This window comes from Salmo trutta, chromosome 21, assembly GCF_901001165.1.
Source record: "Salmo trutta chromosome 21, fSalTru1.1, whole genome shotgun sequence".
Classification (NCBI taxonomy): domain Eukaryota; kingdom Metazoa; phylum Chordata; class Actinopteri; order Salmoniformes; family Salmonidae; genus Salmo; species Salmo trutta.
The window spans coordinates 9,597,475-9,619,922 of NC_042977.1; the positions used below are offsets into that span (position 1 = coordinate 9,597,475).

At 43.5% G+C, this 22,448-nt stretch overlaps 1 protein-coding gene across 1 annotated transcript in view; it reads left to right on the plus strand.

Annotated features, from left to right (window-relative positions):
* Nucleotides 1-22,448, plus strand: part of LOC115156627 (cAMP-specific 3',5'-cyclic phosphodiesterase 4B) — a 168,907-nt gene that overhangs the window by 62,966 nt on the left and 83,493 nt on the right. Inside the window, exon 3 of the mRNA XM_029704131.1 lies at nucleotides 19,248-19,474. Within this exon, the coding sequence (XP_029559991.1) occupies nucleotides 19,248-19,474 (227 nt within the window). The remainder of the gene's footprint in view (nucleotides 1-19,247; nucleotides 19,475-22,448) is intronic.

A 22,448-nucleotide genomic window follows, 5' to 3' on the forward strand; every position in this document is an offset into this window, starting at 1 on the left:
ACCGCATCAAAGGGACAATGGACGGGGCCATGTACTGTCAAATCTTGGGTGAGAACCTCCTTCCCTCAGCCAGGGCATTGAAAATGGGTCGTTGATGGGTATTCCAGCATGACAATGACCCAAAACACACGGCCAAGGCAACAAAGGAGGGGCTCAAGAAGAAGCACATTAAGGTCCTGGAGTGGCCTAGCCAGTCTCCAGACCTTAATCCCATAGAAAATCTGTGGAGGGAGCTGAAGGTTCGAGTTGCCAAACGTCAGCCTCGAAACCTTAATGACTTGGAGAAGATCTGCAAAGAGGAGTGGGACAAAATCCCTCCTGAGATGTGTGCAAACCTGGTGGCCAACTACAAGAAACGTCTGACCTCTGTGATTGCCAACAAGGGTTTTTCCACCAAAGTTCTAAGTCATGTTTTGCAGAGGGGTCAAATACTTATTTCCCTCATTAAAATGCAAATCATTTTATAACATTTTTGACATGCATTTTTCTGGATTATTTTGTTGCTATTCTGTCTCTCACTGTTCAAATAAACCTACTATTAAAATTATAGACTGATAATTTCTTTGTCAGTGTGCAAACGTACAAAATCAGCAGGGGATCAAATACTTTTTTCCCCCACTGTTGGTTGTGTCTGATACCTCTCAAGTGGGAAACTTGGGTATCATCTTTCTACAACAATTAACCAAGTCGGAAATGAGTCTGAGTTTCTGATTTTCCCACATGACATGAATGCGGCATTAGAGCCAGTCAGTGGTTGTAAGCTTGTAACGTTAACATTAGCTGTCAAACTACCCTCCTGTGAAATACACTGAAAATATCTATTGAGGGAGGCAACCCGTCTGTCTAAAGAGACTACAACATCGCCAGAACACACCTCACTTATTATTCACACCTTGTTTTGACAGTATCTTTCCATTCAGGCGGTGTAGCAGTTTGCTTTAGCTTACTAGTCATTGTTTGGCAAAATGTAGTGTTATATCTATTCATTACTTGGATAATAATTTACTCCACTGCATGAAATTACATTCATTTCCTTCTCAAATGGCAACAAAACCCAGTGTGGTAGTTTTAGCCAGCTAGTACAGTAAGTCCTCCCATGTCGGTAGCCAAACACATAAAAATGAAGAGTACCTAAATTAGGACGTCATAACACACTCTTAAGCAGTACATAAGCATTTCATAAATACTTAAGTCAACATATGTAGCTAAATAAGGTCTTTAACAAATCCATAAGTGGTACATAAGTCGTTAATACATTATTTATAAAATGCTTAAGCGTAGCTTCCCCTAGCCTATTGGGTGTGCCACCTATGATCCTCTAACCTTTCAGTACTAACAGAAATAGAGGAAGGTACTGTCTGGGAGGCGGTGAGTCATGAGCAGATGACCGTCCAGAAACAGAGGGGTGTCCGACAGTGCACACTGCAGAGAGAGAGAGGAATTGAGGGAGAGGAAAAAAGAGAGGGGGGTTACGGAAAGAAAGAGATATGGAGAGAGGGTGACAGAAAGGGAGAGCGAGAAAGAGGGAGAGAGACGGAGGGGCGAGGAAGAGAAGGGAAGAAGGAGGGAGGGAGTGAGTGGGAAAAGGAGGGGGACCAAGAGTGTGGGCAAGAGAGAGAAAAGAGACAGAGAGAGAAAGGCCCATCTGTTTCTCCTCACTCCTCAGATGGAAGAAAGCTCTGTGTTTATTATCAGATGGGCAGGCCAGCTCATTTTGTTTCACAGTTTCCAGAAAGACCATTTTGAATCAGGCAACTCCCAGGGCCACTCGGCTCTCCTAGGTATTCTCGAGGCACCGTCAGCTCTTATAGTTCTGAACCGCCCATCATTTTCTATGTCCTTGGGTAATTGTTTGCTACCCAGTAGATAATTGCACTCACTTGGTGTTCCAGGTCTGAATTAGTCCCTTATTAGAAGGAGAGGATGAAAACCAGACGTGTTTCAGCCCTCCAGGACCGACAATAAACAGCCCTCAGCTAGATGGAAATTCATAAAAGTGGAAAAGTTATTTGCATTCGACAGAACAAGTTGGCATAAGCAGCAGAAACAGACCGGCACTCATGCAAATAACTTTTCCCCTTTTGTGAATTTCCATCTAGCTGAGGGCTGTTTAATGTTTAAAAAACAGAAATGTTCCGTAATTGAACAGCCCTAGCTTATCTGCATCTCTATGTACTGTATACAGCCTTAAAGCCAATTTATGCTGGCTCCAGAAATGCAATTCGGAGGCTCTGTACGGAGGGTGTAACGCAATTGCGGAGCCTCCGGAGGCTTGCGGAGGCCAAATCGAGCTTCGTACCGCATCACTGTGCGCCTCCCAAATGTTGTAACAATGCGGAGGGCTCCGTATAGCTCCTCATTGACATGATTGGTTGACTGTAGGTGGGGACAGGAGGTCCTGTATAAACACAAACTTACTTTCTTGACAACTTGCTTCACAACATCTCTGCTCCACAAAGTGCAAGAAGTATGCCCTGACTTCTGCAGAGGCCATAGAGCAGTAAATGCAGTACGGCCACTGCGGCTGTCGGATTGACCATACAGAGCCTTTTAGTATAACTGAAATTATAATATATGTAATCTGTATACTAGTTATATCTGTTATGTTTATGACTGACATGCTCCTTCACACAGCAGCATACAGTTTTGACACAGCTTTCAATATTGATGTCAACAGCCTTACATGAACTATTGCAGTGAATAATACAGCAGTTAATGGGCCCAGCACATCATGTTCCTGGGCCCTGGTTAAGTGATTATGCCACTGTTAGTTACATTACTAAATCATCTACGATTTAAGAGCTAAGACATTGGGCTCAATTCAGACAAACACACATGCGGTATTTAGTCAGTAGCGCATATTTTCTTATGTTCCTCAACCACTTAACCACAGTAAGACATTGGGCTCAATTCAGTCAAATCCACACACATTGCGTTGTCCACATGTCATATAAAATCACACAATATAATCTTAGTACTAGTAATTCTGACAGAGGGACAATTCTAGGTGAGTTTTCTGGCAAGATTGTAAAACTTTTATCATCTCCTTATAACATTTTTAATGTTTATGTATCTGTTTATTTACATTTGTAACTCGTTTCAGGAAACTAGGCGTATGTCGCGGATCACTACTTCACAGGAGAGCCATTTGAACGTAAACTTAAAAAAAAAAAATCTAAATGCATTTTTGGGCAGAAATGCCTTCTGGAACATGTGAACTTTCATGTGCCTTAATAACAAACTTGTATGCCATCTGTAAAAACGAATAAAATTGTAAAATTACGAGCCTAGTTAAGCCACAGTAAAAGCAAGCAGCCTTCCCACTAGCCATGATTGGCTGAGGTAATGAGTGAGCTGGACATGCCGAGAGAGTTCAGATTGGTCTGCCATATAGAAGGCTTCTTGTCTATTTGAGCTGGTCAGTCTGTGTTGGTAATCCTGTTGAACACAGCTTTTTTAAATAAAATGTATCGTGTAATGGAGCTGCGTAAGTGTTGATCTCCCCTTTCTGGAGGATCGAGTTTTGAAATCAGTGGAATTAGAATATGATAGCTAAAGAGATGGAGAAAACACATCTTCAAACTAAGAGCAACCATGGTATGGCATCCGTAACAGGGAGTCTCCTCCATCATGCATGATGATGTGAATGGGTAACATAGTCTAGTTAGCTATATTTTCAGATATTACATGTTTCTAATTTTGACAGAAAGTGGTTCAAGCTAAAGTGTACTGTTAGCTAGCTAGCTGAGGTTAGCTGGCTGGCTCCCTAGCTAACGTTATGTGTATGATATTATTCGTATCCCAGAGCCCTTTGCTTGGCTAGTTAGAGCCTAATGTTAGCTAGCTGGCTGGTTCGCTAGCATTATGTGAATGATGTTATTATTCGTATCCCAGAGCCGTTTGCTTGACTAGTTAGCCTAATGTTAGCTAGCTAACATTGAACGTGTTGGTTAGCTTCTACTACCAGCAGATTCATGCAAGGCGTAGTAACGTCATGAGTTGGCACTATGCTCATTGTTGTTTAACTAGCTAACATTAGCTAGCTCGCTAGCTAACGTTACATGACATGTTTGAGCTTACATGTTGTTCACCTAGCAAGGTTCATTGTTTACCTAGCTAGCTAGCTACATGTCTTAAGCTAAAGTGTACTGTTAGCTTGCTAGCTAACGTTAGCTGGTTGGCTCCCTAGCTAACGTTACGTGTATGATGTTATTATTCGTGTCCCAGAGACATTTGCTTGGCTAGTTAGAGCCTAATGTTAGCTAGCTAACATTGAACCTGGTTGGTTAGCTCCCAGCAGATTCATGCAGGGTAGTAACGAAATTATTTGGCATGATGTTCATTGTTGTTTAACCTGCTGGCTTGCTATCTAACGTTACGTGTATGATCTTACACGTTGTTTACCTAGCTAGGTTCATTGTTTACCTAGTGTGACGGCCCTCCCACTCTGTCTGCTGTATTTTCTCTCTTTGCTCTTGTTCCTTATTAGGATGCCAGTGGGCGGAGTTGGAAGGGTCGTCAGCTAGATGGGAAACACCTGAGCTCAGGTGTGTCCCAGGATAAAGACACCTCTTCCACAGTCATTGGAGAGACTCTCTCCATGCAGACACCTTGTTTTTGGTTGTGCTAGTTGTGGAATCTAATAAATATATATTTTTGATACTCCTTGTCTCCACGTTGTCTCCCTTTTGTTGCGAACTCTGAGCCGGTTCGTAACACTAGCTAGCTAGCTAGCTAGCTAGCTACATGTCCACTATGCAAGTAACCATTTCGGGAGCGTTCGTAAATTCAGTCTAAGTATGCCAGAGCGCAGAATAACTGATGAATTTACGAATGTACAACACCCGTTTAATATGGCTGGTGTCAGTAAAAGTCGGCAAAAAAGTGTGGCTCTTTTCATGTTATCCCTAGGTAAGCAAATCATCAGCCAGAGCATCAAGTGTGTGCTCTGAACGCTCCGAGAGCGAAACAAGATGGGTGGGGCTAAAGCTTAAGAGGGTGTGAACGGTGCAGAATGGGTGTAGACAAAGAAGAGCTCTTCACTAGGAACCAAAACATTCAAGGCCATTTTCTCAAAACTGAGTTTACAAAGCAGAATTACTTTCCCATTGTTCCTCAAAAATGCAGTGTATGAAATACCATTTTGTAGCTCTGAGTCTACTTTTATCCAATGTAAAAAACACCATTTCAAATGTTGCTACATAAGACCAATTTGAGCTGGTCAGTCACATTTTACAACAATGAACTACCTCATTGATGCTATCGCAATATGCCAATGCTAATCAATGTGTCTATTAAAGATTAGGATAAAAAATGAATAATTTGATTATTATTTGAAAGGAAGATGAACCACAATACAGAAAGATGAAATAACATCCCATATCTGAAGTTAATGCAGTGAAAGATACAGTAAAAGACTTGGTTTCATGCATGTTAAAATCAGAAGGCTCCTTCCTAAGATTGTTTTATTCACTGCTCTAGCACAGTCCGCCAACCCAGATGTCCTAGCCGTGTCTGATTCCTGGCTTAGGAAGGCCACCAAAAATTATGAAATTTCCATCCCCAACTACAACATTTTCCGCCAGGATAGAACTGCCAAAGGGGGCGGAGTTGCAATAGGCTGGAGAGAGAGTCTGCAGAGTTCTGTCATGCTATCCAGGTCTGTGCCCAAACAGTTCGAGCTTCTACTCTTAAAAATCCACCTTCCCAGAAATAAGTCAAACTGTTGCCGCTTGTTATAGATCCTCCTCAGCCCCCAGCTGTGCCCTGGACACCATATGTGAATTGATTGCACCCCTTTTACCTTCAGAGTTCATACTGTTAGGTGACCAAAACTGGGATATCCTTAACACCCCGGCCGTCCTACAATCTAAGCTAGATGCCCTCAATCTCACACAAATTATCAAGGAACCTACCAGGTACAACGCCACATCCGTAAACACGGGAACCCTCATGGATATCATCCTGACTACCCTGCCCTCTAAATACACCTCTGCTGTCTTCAACCAGGATCTCAGCAATCACTGCCTCATTGCCTGCGTCCGTAATGGGTCCGCGGTCAAACGACCACCCCTCATCACTGTCAAAAGCCCCCTAAAACACTTCAGCGAGCAGGCCTTTCTGATCGACCTGGCCCAGGTATCCTGGAAGGATATTGACCTCATCCCGACAGTAGAGGAAGCCTGGTTATTCTTTAAAAGTGCTTTCCTCACCATCTTAAATAAGCATGCCCCATTCAAAAAATGTAGAACTAAGAACAGATATAGCCCTTGGTTCACTCCAGACCTCACTGCCCTTGACCAGCACAAAAACATCCTGTGGCGGACTGCATTAGCATCGAATAGCCCCCGCGATATGCAGCTTTTCAGGGAAGTTAGGAACCAATATACACAGTCAGTTAGGAAAGCAAAGGCATGCTTTTCAAACAGAAATTTGCATCCAGTAGCACAATTCCAAGAAGTTCTGGGACACTGTAAAGTCTATGGAGAATAAGAGCACCTCCTCCCAGCTGGACACTGCACTGAGGCTAGGAAACACTGTCACCACTGATAAATCTACAATAATGGAGAATTTCAATAAGCATTTTTCTACTGCTGGCCATGCTTTCCACCTGGCTACCCCTACCGCGGCCAACAGCTCTTCACCCCCTGCAGCAACTTGCCCAAACCCCCCCCCCCGCCCCGCTTCTGCTTCACCCAAATCCAGATAGCTGATGTTCTGAAGGAGCTGCAAGATCTGGACCCCTACAAATTAGCTGGGCTAGACAACCTGGACCCTCTCTTTATAAAATGATCCACCGCAATTGTTGCAACCCCTATTATTACTCTTTCGTATCGTCTGAGATCCCTAAAGATTGGAAAGCTGCCGCGGTCATCCCCCTCTTCAAAGGGGGAGACACTCTAGACCCAACTGTTACAGACCTATATCTATCCGGCCCTGCCTTTCTAAAGTCTTTTTGAAAGCCAAGTTAACAAACAGATCACCAACCATTTCGAATCCCACCGCACCTTCTCCACTATTCAATCTGGTTTCCGAGCTGGTCATGGGTGCACCTCAGCCATGCTCATGGTCCTAAACGATATCATAACCGCCATCGATAAGAGACAGTACTATGCAGCCGTCTTCATTGACCTGGCCAAGGCTTTCGACTCTGTCAATCACCGCATTCTTATCGGCAGACTCAACAGCCTTGGTTTCTCAAATGACTGCCTCGCCTGGTTCACCAACTACTTCTCAGACAGAGTTCAGTGTGTCATATCGGAGGGCCTGTTGTCCGGACCTCTGGCAGTCTCTATGGGTATGCCACAGGGTTCAATTCTCAGACCGACTCTTTTCTCTGTATATATCAATGATGTCGCTCTTGCTGCTGGTGATTCTCTGATCCACCTCTACGCAGACGACACCGTTCTGTAGACTTCTGGCCCTTCTTTGGACACTGTGTTAACAAACCTCCAGACGAGCTTCAATGCCATACAACACTCCTTCTGTAGCCTCCACTGCTCTAAAATGCTAGTAAAACAAAATGCATGCTCTTCAACCGATCGCTGCCCGCACCCGCCCGCCCGATTAGCATCACTACTCTGGACGGTTCTGACTTAGAATATGTGGATAACTACAAATACATAGGTGTCTGGTTAGACTGTAAACTCTCCTTCCAGACTCACATTAAGCATCCCCAATCCAAAATTAAATATAGAATCGGCTTCCTATTTCGCGACAAAGCATCCTTCACTCATGCAGCTAAACATACCCTTGTAAAACTGACTATCCTACCAATCCTTGACTTCGGCGATGTCATTTACAAACTCGCCTCCAACACTCTACTCAGCAAATTGGATGCGGTCTATCACAGTGCCATCCGTTTTGTCACCAAAGCCCCATATATTACCCACCACTGCGACCTGTATGCTCTTGTTGGCTGGCCCTCGCTTCATTTTCGGCGCCAAGCCCGCTGGCTCCAGGTCATCTATAAGTCTTTGCTAGGTAAAGCCCCACCTTATCTAAGCTCACTGGTGACCATATCAACACCACCCATAGCACGCTCTGCAGCAGGTATATTTCGCTGGTCATCCCCAAAGCCAACTCCTCGTTTGGCCGCCTTTCCTTCCAGTTCTCTGCTGCCAATGACTGGAACAAATTGCAAAAATCACTGAAGGTGGAGACTCATATCTCCCTCGCTAAATTTAAGCACCAGCTGTTAGAGCAGCTTACCGATCGCTGCACCTGTACACAGCCCATCTGTAAATAGCCCACCCAATTACCTCATCCTCTTATTTTTGTTCTTTTGCACCCCAGTATCTTTACTCGCACATCATCATATGCACATCTATCTCTCCAGTGTTAATGCTAAATTGTAATTATTATTCCACTATGGCCTATTTATTGCCTTACCTCCCTAATCTTACTACATCTACACACACTGTATATAGATTTTTCTATTGTGTTATTGACTGTACATTTGTTTATCCCATGTGTAACTCTGTTGTTTTTGTCGCACTGCTTTGCTTTATCTTGGCCAGGTTGCAGTTGTAAATGAGAACTTGTTCTCAACTGGCCTACCTGGTTAAATAAAGATAAAATAAAAAGTGCATTTGGAAATTATTCAGACACCTTGACTTTTCCTTATTTTGTTATGTTAAATAAATAAAAATCCCCATCAATCTTCACACAATACCCCATAATGACAAAGTGAAAACAGAAATACGTTATTTACATAAGTATTCAGACCCCTTGTTATGAGACTCGAAATTGAGCTGAGGTGCATTCTGTTTCCATTGATCATCCTTGTTTCTACAACTTGATTCACCTGTGGTAAATTCAATTGATTGGACATGATTTGGAAAGCCACACACCTGTCTATATAAGGTCCCACAGTTGACAGTGCAAGTCAGAGCAAAATCCAAGCCATGAGGTCGAAGGAATTGTCCGTAGAGCTTCGAAACAGGATTGTGTCGAGGCACAGATCTGGGGAAGGGTACCAAAACAGTTCTGCAGCATTGAAGGTCCCCAAGAACATAGTGGCCTCCTTCATTCTTAAATGGAAGGAGTTTGAAACCACCAAGACTCTTCCTAGAGCTGGCCGCCCTGCCAAACTGAGCAATCGGGGGAGAAGGGCCTTGGTCAGGGAGGTGACCAAGAACTCCATGGTCACTCTAACAAAGCTCCAGAGTTCCTCTGTGGAGATGGGACAACCTTCCAGAAGGACAACCATCTCTGCAGCACTCCACCAAACAGTCCTTTATGGTAGAGTGGCCTGACGGAAGCCACTCCTCAGTAAAAGGCACATGACAGCCCACTTAGAGTTTTCCAAGGGGTACCTAATGGACTCTCAGACCATGAGAAACAAGATTCTCTGGTCTGATGAAACCAAGATTGAACTCTTTGGCCTGAATGCCAAGTGTCACATCTGGAGGAAACCTGGCACCATCCCTACAGTGAAGCATGGGTGTGGCAGCATCATGCTGTGGGGATGTTTTTCAGCAACAGGGACTGGGAGACTAGTCAGAAAGATTAACAGAGCAAAGTACAAAGTACTTGATGAAAACCTGCTCCAGAGTGCTTAAGACCTCAGACTGGGGCAATGGTTCACCTTCCAACAGGACAACGACACTAAGCACACAGCCAAGACAACACAGTAGTGGCTTCGGGACAAGTCTCTGAATGTCCTTGAGTGGCCCAGCCAGAACCCGGACTTGAACCCGATCTAACATTTCTGGAGAGACCTCAAAATAGCTGTGAAGCGACGCTTCCAATCCAACCTGACAGAGGATATGCAGAGAAGAATGGGAGAAACTCAAATACAGGTGTGCCAAGCTTGTAGCGTTATACCTAAGAAGACTCAAGGCTGTAATCGCTGCTAAAGGTGCTTCAACAAAGTACTGAGTTAACGGTCTGAATTCTTACATAAATGTGATATTTACGGGTTTTTTCCTTCTAAAAACCTGTTTTTGCTTTGTTATTATGGAGTACTGTGTGTGGATGAATTGATGGGGGGAAAAAAACTATTTTATCCATTTTAGAATTACACTGTAACATAATATTGTGGAAAGTCTACACAGGGGATTCTCGAAGTCAATCTTAAATGAATCATTCTTTATTATCAGCACGCTGGAGAGAGTCCAACCAACTCAAGGCACCAAGTACACATGTCGATCGGGGGTTTCACCGGGGCGGTCCCTTCAGTTCTCTTATGTACTGCTTACACAGACATATTTGCATGTTTTACATTAATCATAATTCATCATTAACGTTGGCTCCTGCATGTGACTGACCAATACCTCACGAGACTTCCTCTCTCCAAGTTGAGACCTTGAAACTAGCAATGTTCTGGGCGTAGTGCCAAGTTGCTTATTAACGATAGTGAGGATTCCTCCATACACGATCAGTCAGTCACCTGCATGAATTTTTCTAATTGGTTATTAAAACGTAGCTTTGATTTGATACACAAACAGAACATTTTCTCTCACATTCCCTCCTCTTATCACTCTGTGATAATTATCATAAAATGTTAAGGTAAGCATTAGATTATAGCTTCTATCAAAGGAGGTTCTATCAAAATATGTTTATTAAAGTAAGTGAAATGAACATATAAAACCAGACACTTCATCCTTTCAAACCCTTCACTCTGGGTTTTACAATCTAAAATACACACAAATACACTGTAGACTCAGAGGTGACTAAATCTCTCAATTTTGAACCATTGTTTACATAGGTCTTACCACAATCGGGTTGCAGTGACATCTGTTCTGCACCAACTGTCCCTGAGACTAGTCAAAACATAAAATCAGTTTTTTTAACAAATCCGCAAGGGCCTTCCAAACTTCTCAAACAAAAACAACTTTCAATTCTCACTCATTGTCCTTATCTACAGGGGGAAAAGGAAGCTCATCCAGTGTCGGCAGCTCATCAGTCTCACCATCCTCTTGAGGAGCATTAAACATAATGGCTGCCGAAACCTTATCAGCTAGGGAGGCACAAATAGCCTTACAACATGTTAGTAATACAATTAGACAGACTAAGCAAAAAACACACGCTGCAGCCCATTGGGCAATTTGGGATCCCCAACTTCCAAACAGGGATTTCAACCAAGTTGCAAGCGTCCACTCTGGCTGTGAGGAATTGTTCTTAGCCACGGTGGCAATGTATTCGGCAAGATCGGTAACATTAGAGTACCGGCCCGGGACAAAAGTGCAACACTCATCTCCAATTATTGCAGAAGTGCCCCAAAAGATAGTCAAGAGCCTCTCTGTTTTGTAGAGCCAATTTATGCAATTCTTTCAGTTCATCATTCAATTTTTCCAGGACATTTCGAGTAGCATTGGCAATTTTCTCTACGTGTTTAGCGATATCATGCATTTGGTCTAGCGTACATGCGACTCCATATACAGGAAAATATACACCAAAGAACCTGGAGGCAGGTGCCGGAGTGTGAGTGATGTCAGCTAGAGAACTCTTCTCTCCTCATTCCAGGAGGTTTGTAGTCTCTAAACAGAGCCTTCAGACTCTTATTGTTTGGAACGGTTCTCATAGCTGTCACCACAAACCCAACAGTATTACCAGTTCAGGGGCAGGCTATAGTAAGCAATCTTACCACACAACCAATAGGTACCATTTGTGGCTCCTCTCAAAGGGATAATAACATTATAGACTGAAATACCATAACTAACATTATAAGGTTCCCCAGTGTCGGCATTGTTAACAGTGAACTTACAGGTATTGGATCCATTGTAATACATTGTACAATTACGTTCCAGTTCACACAAATGATTACCTCCTTCTCTATTATCTGGTATTATCTGGCCTAGAAATCAACGGTGGGCCTATGTGGTTGTGTAATGCAGAAAACGTCATGGGGTCATGGTTACGTGGCATCTCTATCAGGAATGGTAAGATCATTTGCATAGTCAGATTTACCCCTATGGGAACTCCCACAAGTGGTAAACCTGCTCCTACCTTAACTGACCCCAACCCACACACCCAACACTCTTTTTTGCAGATGTAAGATTAGAAACCAGTTCTGCTCTAGAGAGGAACAGATTGTCCTCATGTTTAGGAGGGCCCAGCAGGGCTCTCCTTCTCCGAAGAACATCTACTTCTGGACCTCTACTCCGGGCCAGCGTCAGTCCCTTTCGCTCAGGACTCCTTCTACCCTCTGTCAGGTTTCACACAAGAGCACAACCTACTGTTTTTATTAGCACACCTGTGCTAAAGCAGAGAAGGGCCACACTGCACCACCGGAACTGGCGTGGCCCAATCTTTTTCTGGATCAGGAACTCGTCTGCAGTGCAACAAGTGGATCCAGGTTTCTCTTTCAGAAACCTTGAGCACAGTGGGGGTGGTCAAAAGAACTTGGTACGGCCCTCTCTAACGGTGGTCCTTCCAACTCTTTCTCCTGAACCCTATGACCACCACGAAATCACCTGGGCTCAAACAGTGCTCAGCTCCACCTGCCAAGTTCAAAGAACACTGCAAAGGTGACACAATACTCAACAATGTCTTCCTCCATTCCTTGCAGGGTTGACTTCTTCTGTTTCCGCCTCATTCTTTGCTTGGTCCTTTGCTAGCCCCCTCGTCCACCTCATCTTCCAAATGGGTTGTTCACGTGCACGTGAGGACGGCCACTCTCCTTGTGCTTCTCCTGCTCCAGGACAGTGCCTTGAAAGATGCCCTAACTTCCCACAGTTGTAGCAAATCCAGTCTCTCCCTCTCTGTTCCTCTCTGCTCGTTCGCTCTGGTCCTTGTTTTTGCTGGTAGCTTTATGTCTTCAACACCTAGAACAGCTCCTCCAACAGCTCCTACTCCCATGGCTCCTCCACCTGACACAGGCCCAACCCCCATATAGGTTATGGGGGGGTGGGAGGCCACCATCTCCATCTGCTGATGGAAGATTTGGCGGTGGTGGACACAAGGGGGGCCCCATGAAAGGGTTCCCCTTGGATGAAAGGCCAGCCAGGCTTTCTTTTTTTTCTTCCTCCTCTTTTTCTTCTCCGGTTCCACATGCTTTACCGTCAGTCTTCTTACAGCTTTATATTTAGCATTTTCTGCTTCTCTCACACTCTCTGAAATCGTCTCACTTCATTTTAACTTTCTTGTGTTTTCTTTCAAGTTGGCCTCTCTCACAGACTCCAGTCTTTCTGTGCTCAGTGTCCCATCTTCAGGGAAATGTCCAACTGTCCATCTTTGTCCTGTCTTCTGTTTGGTTCAGTACCCCCCCTACCAATTTTTTTTGCCATTACAACACTCACTGCCCTTTTGGTTCCCAGCTCGGATCCTCCATCCTACTCTTACTTTTTCAATTTCCCATACTTAATCCCTTTCTTGAACTCTTTTGAAAAAAAACGTCCATCTTAACACGTCATCTCACACAACTCTCACGCTAAACCCCTGTTCAGTTAGTTAGTCAAACATACAATACTCTCATCCACATTCACTTAGTACTATTCCTAAACACACTCAATAATCTCCCTTATAACTACTTATGCATCTTCAATGATTCTCTTGTCATTACCTCCTATGCATACATATGTATCTTCTGTGGTTCCTCTATAGTCTCCATAGTTGCCATGTAGTCTCCACAGTATCGAGCATCTGTAGTCCCAATTGCTTACATCGTCCCAATAGCATCCATAGTCCCACATTTTCCCTTACAGTAACAAAATGTGGAAAAAGTCAAGGGGTCTGAATACTTTCCGAATGCACTGTATACAAGTATTTTTCCCTGTCCTTTTTCCAATTCAAAGTAAGAACAGCTTATCAATCACGAATTAGTTACACATGTCCGGCTCTTGGAGAGAACTAATCAATATGTGATAAATACACAACATGGTAAAACACACTATAAATACATGTATATTGACATGTTGCCACTGAAATATCTGGTTATGGCGCTTTTGTAACACAAGTGAAACTCAATAGCCTTTCACGTCATAAATACATTGTAACGTATTGACATGTTGCCATCGAAATATCCTGTCATGACGGCCCTTATTTGACACGTGAAACGTAATGGAAAAAGCCCATCTCAGGGTTGCCAGATTGGACTGCCACTCTCCCACTGCAGACAGCAGGGATAAATCAGACAAATTAGATTTCCTAGAAATACCAGAGGACTCAGCAGTGCTGTGTTTACTCTCTGTCAATTACAGCAGGGACTGACTAGGAGCAGGTGGGGCTGTTCTCTATCTCCATCCTCTGTCCTTTCTCTCTCGCGCGCTCTCTCTCATCGGTCTGTCCATCTTTGTCGCTATCTTTTGCTCTCATCGGTCTCTCTCTCTCCCCCCTCACTCCCTCCCTCAGCCTGTCTCTATATCTTCCAGTCGACCTCCCATTTTCACTTCATTCTCTGCCGGTCTTCTCTTTCTAATCTAACTCTTATTTTAGTCTTTCTATCTTTCCCCCTGTGTTCTTCTCTCTTACTTCCCCCTGTGTTATGTGTTAGTTTTTCTATCTTTCCCCCTGTGTTTGTCTGTCTAGCTGAATCCCGGTGTTCTTTCCCTTTCTCTCTCTGTGTTAGTCTTACCATGTATTTCTATCTCTTCCCCCTCTGGCTGTCTCGCTCTCCACATGCATCTTTACTGGGTCACAGAGTTGTGGACTGCTGGTCTTGTGAACTCAGCAGGAGGTGTTGGAGAGAGGACAGGAGGTAGAGAGAGGGAATGAGAGAGAGAGAGAGAACGAGAGGGACTACAGTCTTATGGCACTAGTGCAAATTGCACTAGCCTATCCAATAACACCCCAGTAGTAGAGTTTGTGATACAGTCAAATCAAAAATGTTTATGCTCACACTTGTTTTAGGAAGGGAACGCACAGCACAATAGGTATGTAATACATACCGTTTATCACAGTCATAGTCAAGTAAATAGAACACATGATCAGAGTAATGGATTTAACACTTAATCAAGCCCTCCGCTCGTTCTGCCCTGTCCTTAGCTACAATGTGCTGAAGTGGCCCCTATGGCTAGGTACAGACCTAGGATCAGCTTGCCTTCCCCCAAATCCTAATCTTAACCATTAGACCCAAGACCAGCCTCTGAGATTATCTCTGAGTTGCCCCGAGGGCAGAATAGTGTGATGCATGTCACTCTGACACGAGCTAGGGGACAGAGGGACCCACACCACACTGAGTGTGTGGAGAGAGCAGAGGAGATGGAAGAGTCATATGAGGAAAGAGAGGAAGAGGTGAGGAGGAGGAGGAAGAAGAGGAGAAGGAGGGAAAGGGTAAAGAGGGGAGAGCAGTATGTCACTCTGGCATGGGGACAGAGGGATGACACCGCCACGGAGTGAGGAGGAAGCAGAGGAGATGGAAGAGGAGGATGAGGGAAAGTAAGGAAGAGGAGGTGGTGACCGGAGGGCAGAGCAATGTTTCTTTTTGTTACATTTTATTTCACCTTTATTAAACCAAGTAGGCCAGTTGAGAACAAGTTCTCATTTACAACTGCGACCTGGCCAAGATTAAGCAAAGCAGTGCGACACAAACAACAACACAGAGTTACACATGGAATAAACAAACATACAGTCAATAACACAATAGAACAAAAAGTATATATACAGTGTGTGCAAAGGAGATAAAATAAGGGAGGTAAGGCAATAAATAGGCCATAGTGGCAAAATAATTACAATTTAGCAATTAAACACTGGAGAGATAGATGTGCAGAAGATGAATGTGCAAGTAGAGATACTAGGGTGCAAAGAATTTTTTACATTTTTACATTTTAGTCATTTAGCAGACGCTCTTATCCAGAGCGACTTACAGTAGTGAATGCATACATTTCATACATTTTATACTTTTTTTTCTTCTGTGCTGGCCCCCCGTGGGAATCGAACCCACAACCCTGGCGTTGCAAACACCATGCTCTACCAACTGAGCTACAGGGAAAGAAAAATAACAGTATGGGATGAGGTAGTTGGATGGGCTATTTATAGATGGGATATGTTCAGGTGCAGTGATCTGTCGAGCTGCCCCGACAGCTGGTGCTTAAAGTTAGTGAGGGAGATATGTGTCTCCAGCTTCAGTGATTTTTGCAATTTGTTCCAGTCATTGGCAGCAAAGAACTGGAAGGAAAGACGGCCAAATGAGGAGTTGGCTTTGGGGGTGACCAGTGAAATATACTTTCTGGAGCGCGTGCTACGGGTGGGTGCTGCTATGGTGACCAGTGAGCTGAGATAAGGCGGGGCTTTACCTAGCAAAGACTTATAGATGACCTGGAGCCAGTGGGTTTCGCGATGAATATGAAGCGAAGGCCAGCCATCGAGAGCATACAGGTCGCAGTGGTGGGTAGGATATGGGGCTTTGGTGACAAAACGGATGGCACTGTGATAGACTGCATCCAATTTGCTGAGTAGAGTGTTGGAGGCTATTTTGTAAATGACATCACCGAAGTCAAGGACTCTTTTATTGTCTCCATGGGTTTCCATGAAATAGGTTTCCATGAAATTGGGATGACATACTACAGAACAATACATACGGAAATTAAACTGAAAGATACTGCCAGGCGGATCCAGAGACTTTGAAGAGACATAATAACGACCTGTGGCTCTCCCAAAATCTGGTTACCCCCCCAAAGCACCATAGCAGGACCCATGTTTCTCTCCAAAGCCTTACGTAATACAGAACACCAAGAAGGTCCTGCCCCCCCCCCCCCCAGCACTAAAACAAATTGTATACAAGAGGATTTACTTATTTATGTTATGTCTTTTCAGTTATGCTTGAGCACCGATTGCACGTTAGGCCCATCCAGTGGCGGTGCTATTGCTTCCTCTTCCATTTACAATGGGCTGTTAAGCAGTGCTGAGATTGGTTTGCATTGGGGAAGCATCAGCACCATCATTCATCTCTCTTTCTCTTATGCATTCGCTGTCTCTCCACAGACATACACTGCATACGTGATAACAGGGTATGTGGGCATACACCACACACACACACAATCCATTCTCCGCAAACACCACCTCACCTATCACTCACACAGATAGCGTTTTAGGAATTCCTCGATTGCCTCCCTCTCCCTCGTTCCTTTACACTTTGACGGAGTGAATGTAAAACAGAGGGTGATGTATATCCTCACTCTGCCAGGAGCCTCTAGCTGAAACCGCCATGTTTTACAGCCCACCATTACAGAGAAAGTCACAACATTGACACAGACATATAAAACACACACACACACACACACACACACAGTGGGGTTTGGAATTGGATCCCTTGATAAAGATGAGCAAAAAAGACTATAAAAGAAATACTACAAATACTGATACATTGTTCTTTCGAGGGGCCAAACCCACCACTGGTGTGCGTGGCCATAGAGCTCTATTTTCATGTCATATGACCATAGCACCAGTTCCAATCTATGTGCCAATGCCATTTAGCAAACTCCAGATGGTGCTATGGTCAGCTGTCATCAAAGGTTTTTGGCCATGTACACCAATGGTGAATTTTGGTTTTCGAAAGATGAATGCATATGCAGAAAATATCTAATCCCTGCTGTAAAATATGGTGGTGGATCTTTGATGTTATGGGGATATTTTGCTTCCACTGGTCCTGGGGCCCTTGTTAAGGTCAATGGCATCATGAACTTATCCAAGTATCAAAACATTTTTGCCAAAAACCTGGTTGCCTCTGCAAGGAGGCTGAAAATGGGATCTTCCAGCAAGGCAAGCAGACATTATGTACCACAAACAAATGGTTAATTGATCACAAATCAACATTTTGCAATGGCCATCTCAGTCTCCGAGGGCAGTCCATAAGCACAGATGAAGGATATCAAGGATCTGGAAAGATTCTGTATGGAGGAATGGTCTAAAATCTCTCACAGTGTGTTCTCCAATCTCATAAAAAAGTATTGTGTCGAATTCGCAAGGTGAGGGTGCAGGAGTATTGAATACAGAGGATCCAATCATTTTAACCCATATCTTTTTAGATGTTTTGTATTACTTGTTAAATAAAATCTTTCTCTGAGCAATTGTATTAGTATAGAATACTATAATAATAATAAAACCAGAAAATGGCATACAACATACCTTAGAATTTGTATTATTAATTTTTAAAATAATTTATTAAGGGATTCAATAATTCTGGACACACGGACACATACACGCACGCACATATATATATACATACACACTGAGTGAACAAAACATTATGAACACCTGCTCTTTCCATGACTGACTGACCGTGTGAATCCAGGTGAAAGCTATGATCCCTTATTGATGCCACTTGTTAAATCCACTTCAATCAGTGTCGAATAGATTAAGGGGAGGATACGGATTAAATTGAGAAAATTGAGACATGGAATGTGTGCCATTCAGAGTGAACGGGCAAGACAAAATATTACAGTGCCTTTTAGGTGCCAGGTGCATCGGTTTCCTGTGTGTATCAAGAATGGTCCACCAACCAAAGGACATCTAAATATTAGGAAAATGTCCTTAATGTTTTGTACACTGCAATACACTCAATCAGTGTTGCCGTTTGGAATTACCTTTGATTAGACAACACTTTTTTTTCTCAACCCAATGGATTTAATTGTTGTGTTTATCAAATATCACAGACATTTTTTAGTGTATTGAGTTGTAATCAAATCGGTCAACATAATATAACAGAATACATTTTCCCCACGAAAACGTGATCTTCTGGGAAACATTGGAGACGTATTTAAAATCCAGTACTCTCTGTACTCCTAAATGGGACCAGCTGGAAGACATTATCTGTAAAAGACTTGAAGTGAAAATCCTGGTCTGGCTCCTTTTCTAGTTTTGGTTCTGATTAATCTATATCTTGGGTTTTCAGAATACTGTAGACTCACAGCAGGCCCTAGAGTGCCCCCTAGTGCTATGTGTACAGAACCGACAAAATATTAGGATTTGACATTCAATGAAATAGACAAAGTATTACCTTGAATTAATAATGTACACTGCAATGCGTCGACAGAGTGGCTAGTTTGGGTTTATTCGAAGCAGTGCACGCTGATGTAATGTAATATGCACGAAATGACACTAACTGCAAAAATAAATCTCTTGCCTTTTTGTTATCCCATCTATGTCCACAAAGAGTCTTTCCCATGATTTATTTCAACGTTATATCAACATTCTGTCAACTTTCCCATGCCTTTTAGTCTTAGCTATAACCTTCGTCCTGTAAACCCTCGCCTCTATAAGCGCTATAGCAACATTCTCTCAACGTCTCCACTACCTCTTACTCTTGTCCATAAACTTCTATTAATGTTCTACTAACAAACAATCTCTCAACATTTGCCTTTCAGGAAACCAAGGAGCCTCCGGGAGTGCCCCTGTTTGGCAGCACCCCGGGGGTGGACCTTCGCCGGGGCCGCAGGCGTCACTCGGGCACGCTAATGCTGCCCCCGTTGTCATGGCGACAGGCGGAGAGGGATCTGGGCCGCACGCCAGAGGAGTATGCCATGGCCCGACCCACCAGCCTGCCCTTCCAACCTCCACCACGCATCGACATTACCCATGTCGACCCCGACAGGTGAGATATCGTAGGTCATAGCTCAACGTTTGGGAGGTTGGCAACTCTGGACTTCTAAGGCAGCACTCCTGCTGGTTTTCGTATCTCCACTTGATTTATCAATTTGTCAAGGGTTGGCCAGAAACCAGCCAACACTGCAGTCCTGGAGGACAGTAAACTGTGCAATATTACCTGAGGTCAACCCATCCTGTCTTCTCCTGCGTCTGTAGAACGTAGCATACCATGATCATATTTTTGTTGACTGCATCTTACTCAATGCTGAAGTATAATATGTGTTTGTGGAGTCAGAGAAGCAAATCTATTTTGTACATTCATTATCAGCAAAGTGCACTTTCATCCAACAACCACTGGGTGGAGACAAAGTGCTCTAAAGCCAGTTGCGGTGCCTACTTAATTCATGTGCTTTGTGAAGTGAGGTTGTGGTTAACTGTTGAGTTCCAGTCACTGTGCAGAGCAACAGACAGTTGTGGTAAGCCAATCAGCATCATTCGAGGTGATCACCGATAGCCCCCCCCCTCAAGAATATTACAGAGGGGGCGGACCCTAAAAGGGACCTCCCTCATCACTTTCTGGGCTTACAGTGGTCCCTGAATGGAGAGAGAGATGGAACTGTATGGAAGAGGGAAAGTGGGGTAGAGATTGTTTAAGTGAAGTAAAGAAAGAGCAGGTAGGTAGAGAGTGCCTGAGACAACGTGAGAGTGAAGGAAAGAAAGAGATGGGGAAAGGCACAGAGTATGTCACCCCCGGCGAACACTTGAAGTGAGAAGAAGAGCTCGCCAAGGAAGTCTGCAAACTAGAGCTGTCGGAAGAACCCTGCTCTGTCCACCAGCTCTCTGGCGGGTGCTGTGCTGTAGACTCACGCTTGAGCTCCACTCTTTGGGACTGAGTGAACTGGACTCGGATCTAAACCAAGATCCTAGCTATGGAGGCCCATGGGGACCGAACAGAGTCGGAACAGAATATAGACTCATGTGGGCCAACCGAATCGGACAAGAGGACGAGAGTTTCACCCCACAACTCTCCGAGACGGTTTCGTAAACAAGTGGTGACCAAGCGCCGTTACAGGCGCTTCACTGTGGCCCATACCTGGTAAGGCCCTGGAGCTGTGTTGGTGTGTGTACGTCTGTGTGTGTGCGTTAGGACAGCGAGTTGCCAAGGACGTCACAATACAACATTATCACATTACGATATCTATTTCGATTGTATATGTACCACAATTCTATATGTATTGCAATTTGATATTGATATTTTATTGCGATTTGATGTTCCAAACATATTGCTCACAAGGGGGCCGATTCTGACTTAGGAAATGTACGCCTTTCCTACGCACTTCTCAGTATTTGGTTTTCAGACTTACCTTATGGAGGTGCAATAACGGGCTTTGCAGGCGGGGTTCCTTTGCGCATTGAATACATCTAATTTAACCGCTGAAAACCCTCCCACTTGATGGCCAACAGATTTTCCTATAGGGTTTTCAGTACATGTATCTTAAGCCATCACTTTAAATGCGGTGTACCTGTAATTAGAATTTTGACAGCAGGCTAGAATACATCGGGTTCAGAATATAGGCGTCAATGAAAGAAAGCCATCTAAATGTGCATTTTCTTCTCCATTTGAAACTGATAGATTTAAATAAATACTCTGAACTTGTAGAATATTTAGGCAAATTTTAGGGTTAGGAAAGTAGGCATAAATCTTTAAAAAAAAAAACAGGTTTGGAGAGCCTTTACGCACTAAATATATGGTTGAATCAAAAATACAGTGGTTTGATTCATCCTGAAAGTTGTCATATTTAAGTTCAATCCATGAAATATTGGAGGTGGAAAAGTGTTCAATAAGGGTGGAACAATAGTCCTATAAATCAACCCTAGTCCGCACTAATCATGGAACTGTATGACCACGGTCCAGTCGTCGTGAACTGTGCACCAGGCTCCAGGTTTAAGCTGCTACGTGTGGTCTGAGTTCCATAATGATTCAAATAGGCTACATCTCCCATATTATTGCAATACGTTAGCTTAATATGATTCACTAATGTGTAACCCTCAGGAACAACTACACAGACGTGACAGAGGAAAGAAAGGTCAACGGAATGGAATGATGCAATATGTAAGCTACAAATTGAAGAAAACTAACACTAAAGTGCCAGTTCTAAATATATGCGGGTATTGCTGACGGTGGCTCCCGATAGTAGCTAATATGTAACACGATACAAATTGTAAAATAAAACGGAAGAAAGCCCGGGTATATAATGAAAACATTATAAGCACATACATGATCTCGGCAGGTTCAGCCCGACAGAAGCCTATAGCTAGGGTCTCCAAATTTCATCCATGCAAATTATGAGGGCACAACAATAAAAATTCTGAATAACGGCACATCTTTTTATAGACTACTTCACTGTGGAAAAGGTTCCACAATACATGTCATATTGATATGGTTTTCAGTTTGCTTGGATATGGCTGGTGTCACATTCGTCTCCAGGGATCATAAGGAAAAATCACCTAAAACAATTACTATGTGTAGTTACAAACGGATTACTCGTTTATCTAGCTCTTATCAATAGTTCTTATCAATTTGTAAATTACAGCGCATGGAGAATACGACGTATCTGTAGACACACCTCTGCCTCACCTTCATTTCTTAGACCCTGGTCACTGTTGTGTGATCCCCCCCCCCCCCCCACACCTTTTGTAACATTTAGGCAACTTATGCCTTTAAGCAACTTATGCCTTGATAAGTAATTGTGTGAAATGGCACTGTTGAAATGCATATTGGGTAATTCAAGTACAGTAGGCCACTGGTTGCCTCAGGAGGAATAAATACCAGTTCCTGGAAAATGTGAACTGAAACCATGACCTCAGAATCTGTGACCTAGCCTACAAATAATATAGGTTTGCTTATTAACATGTCTGTAATCATTCTTGAAAAAAATACTGTGGGTGTTGTTGTTTCAGGAGTATGTCACCCCCGGCGA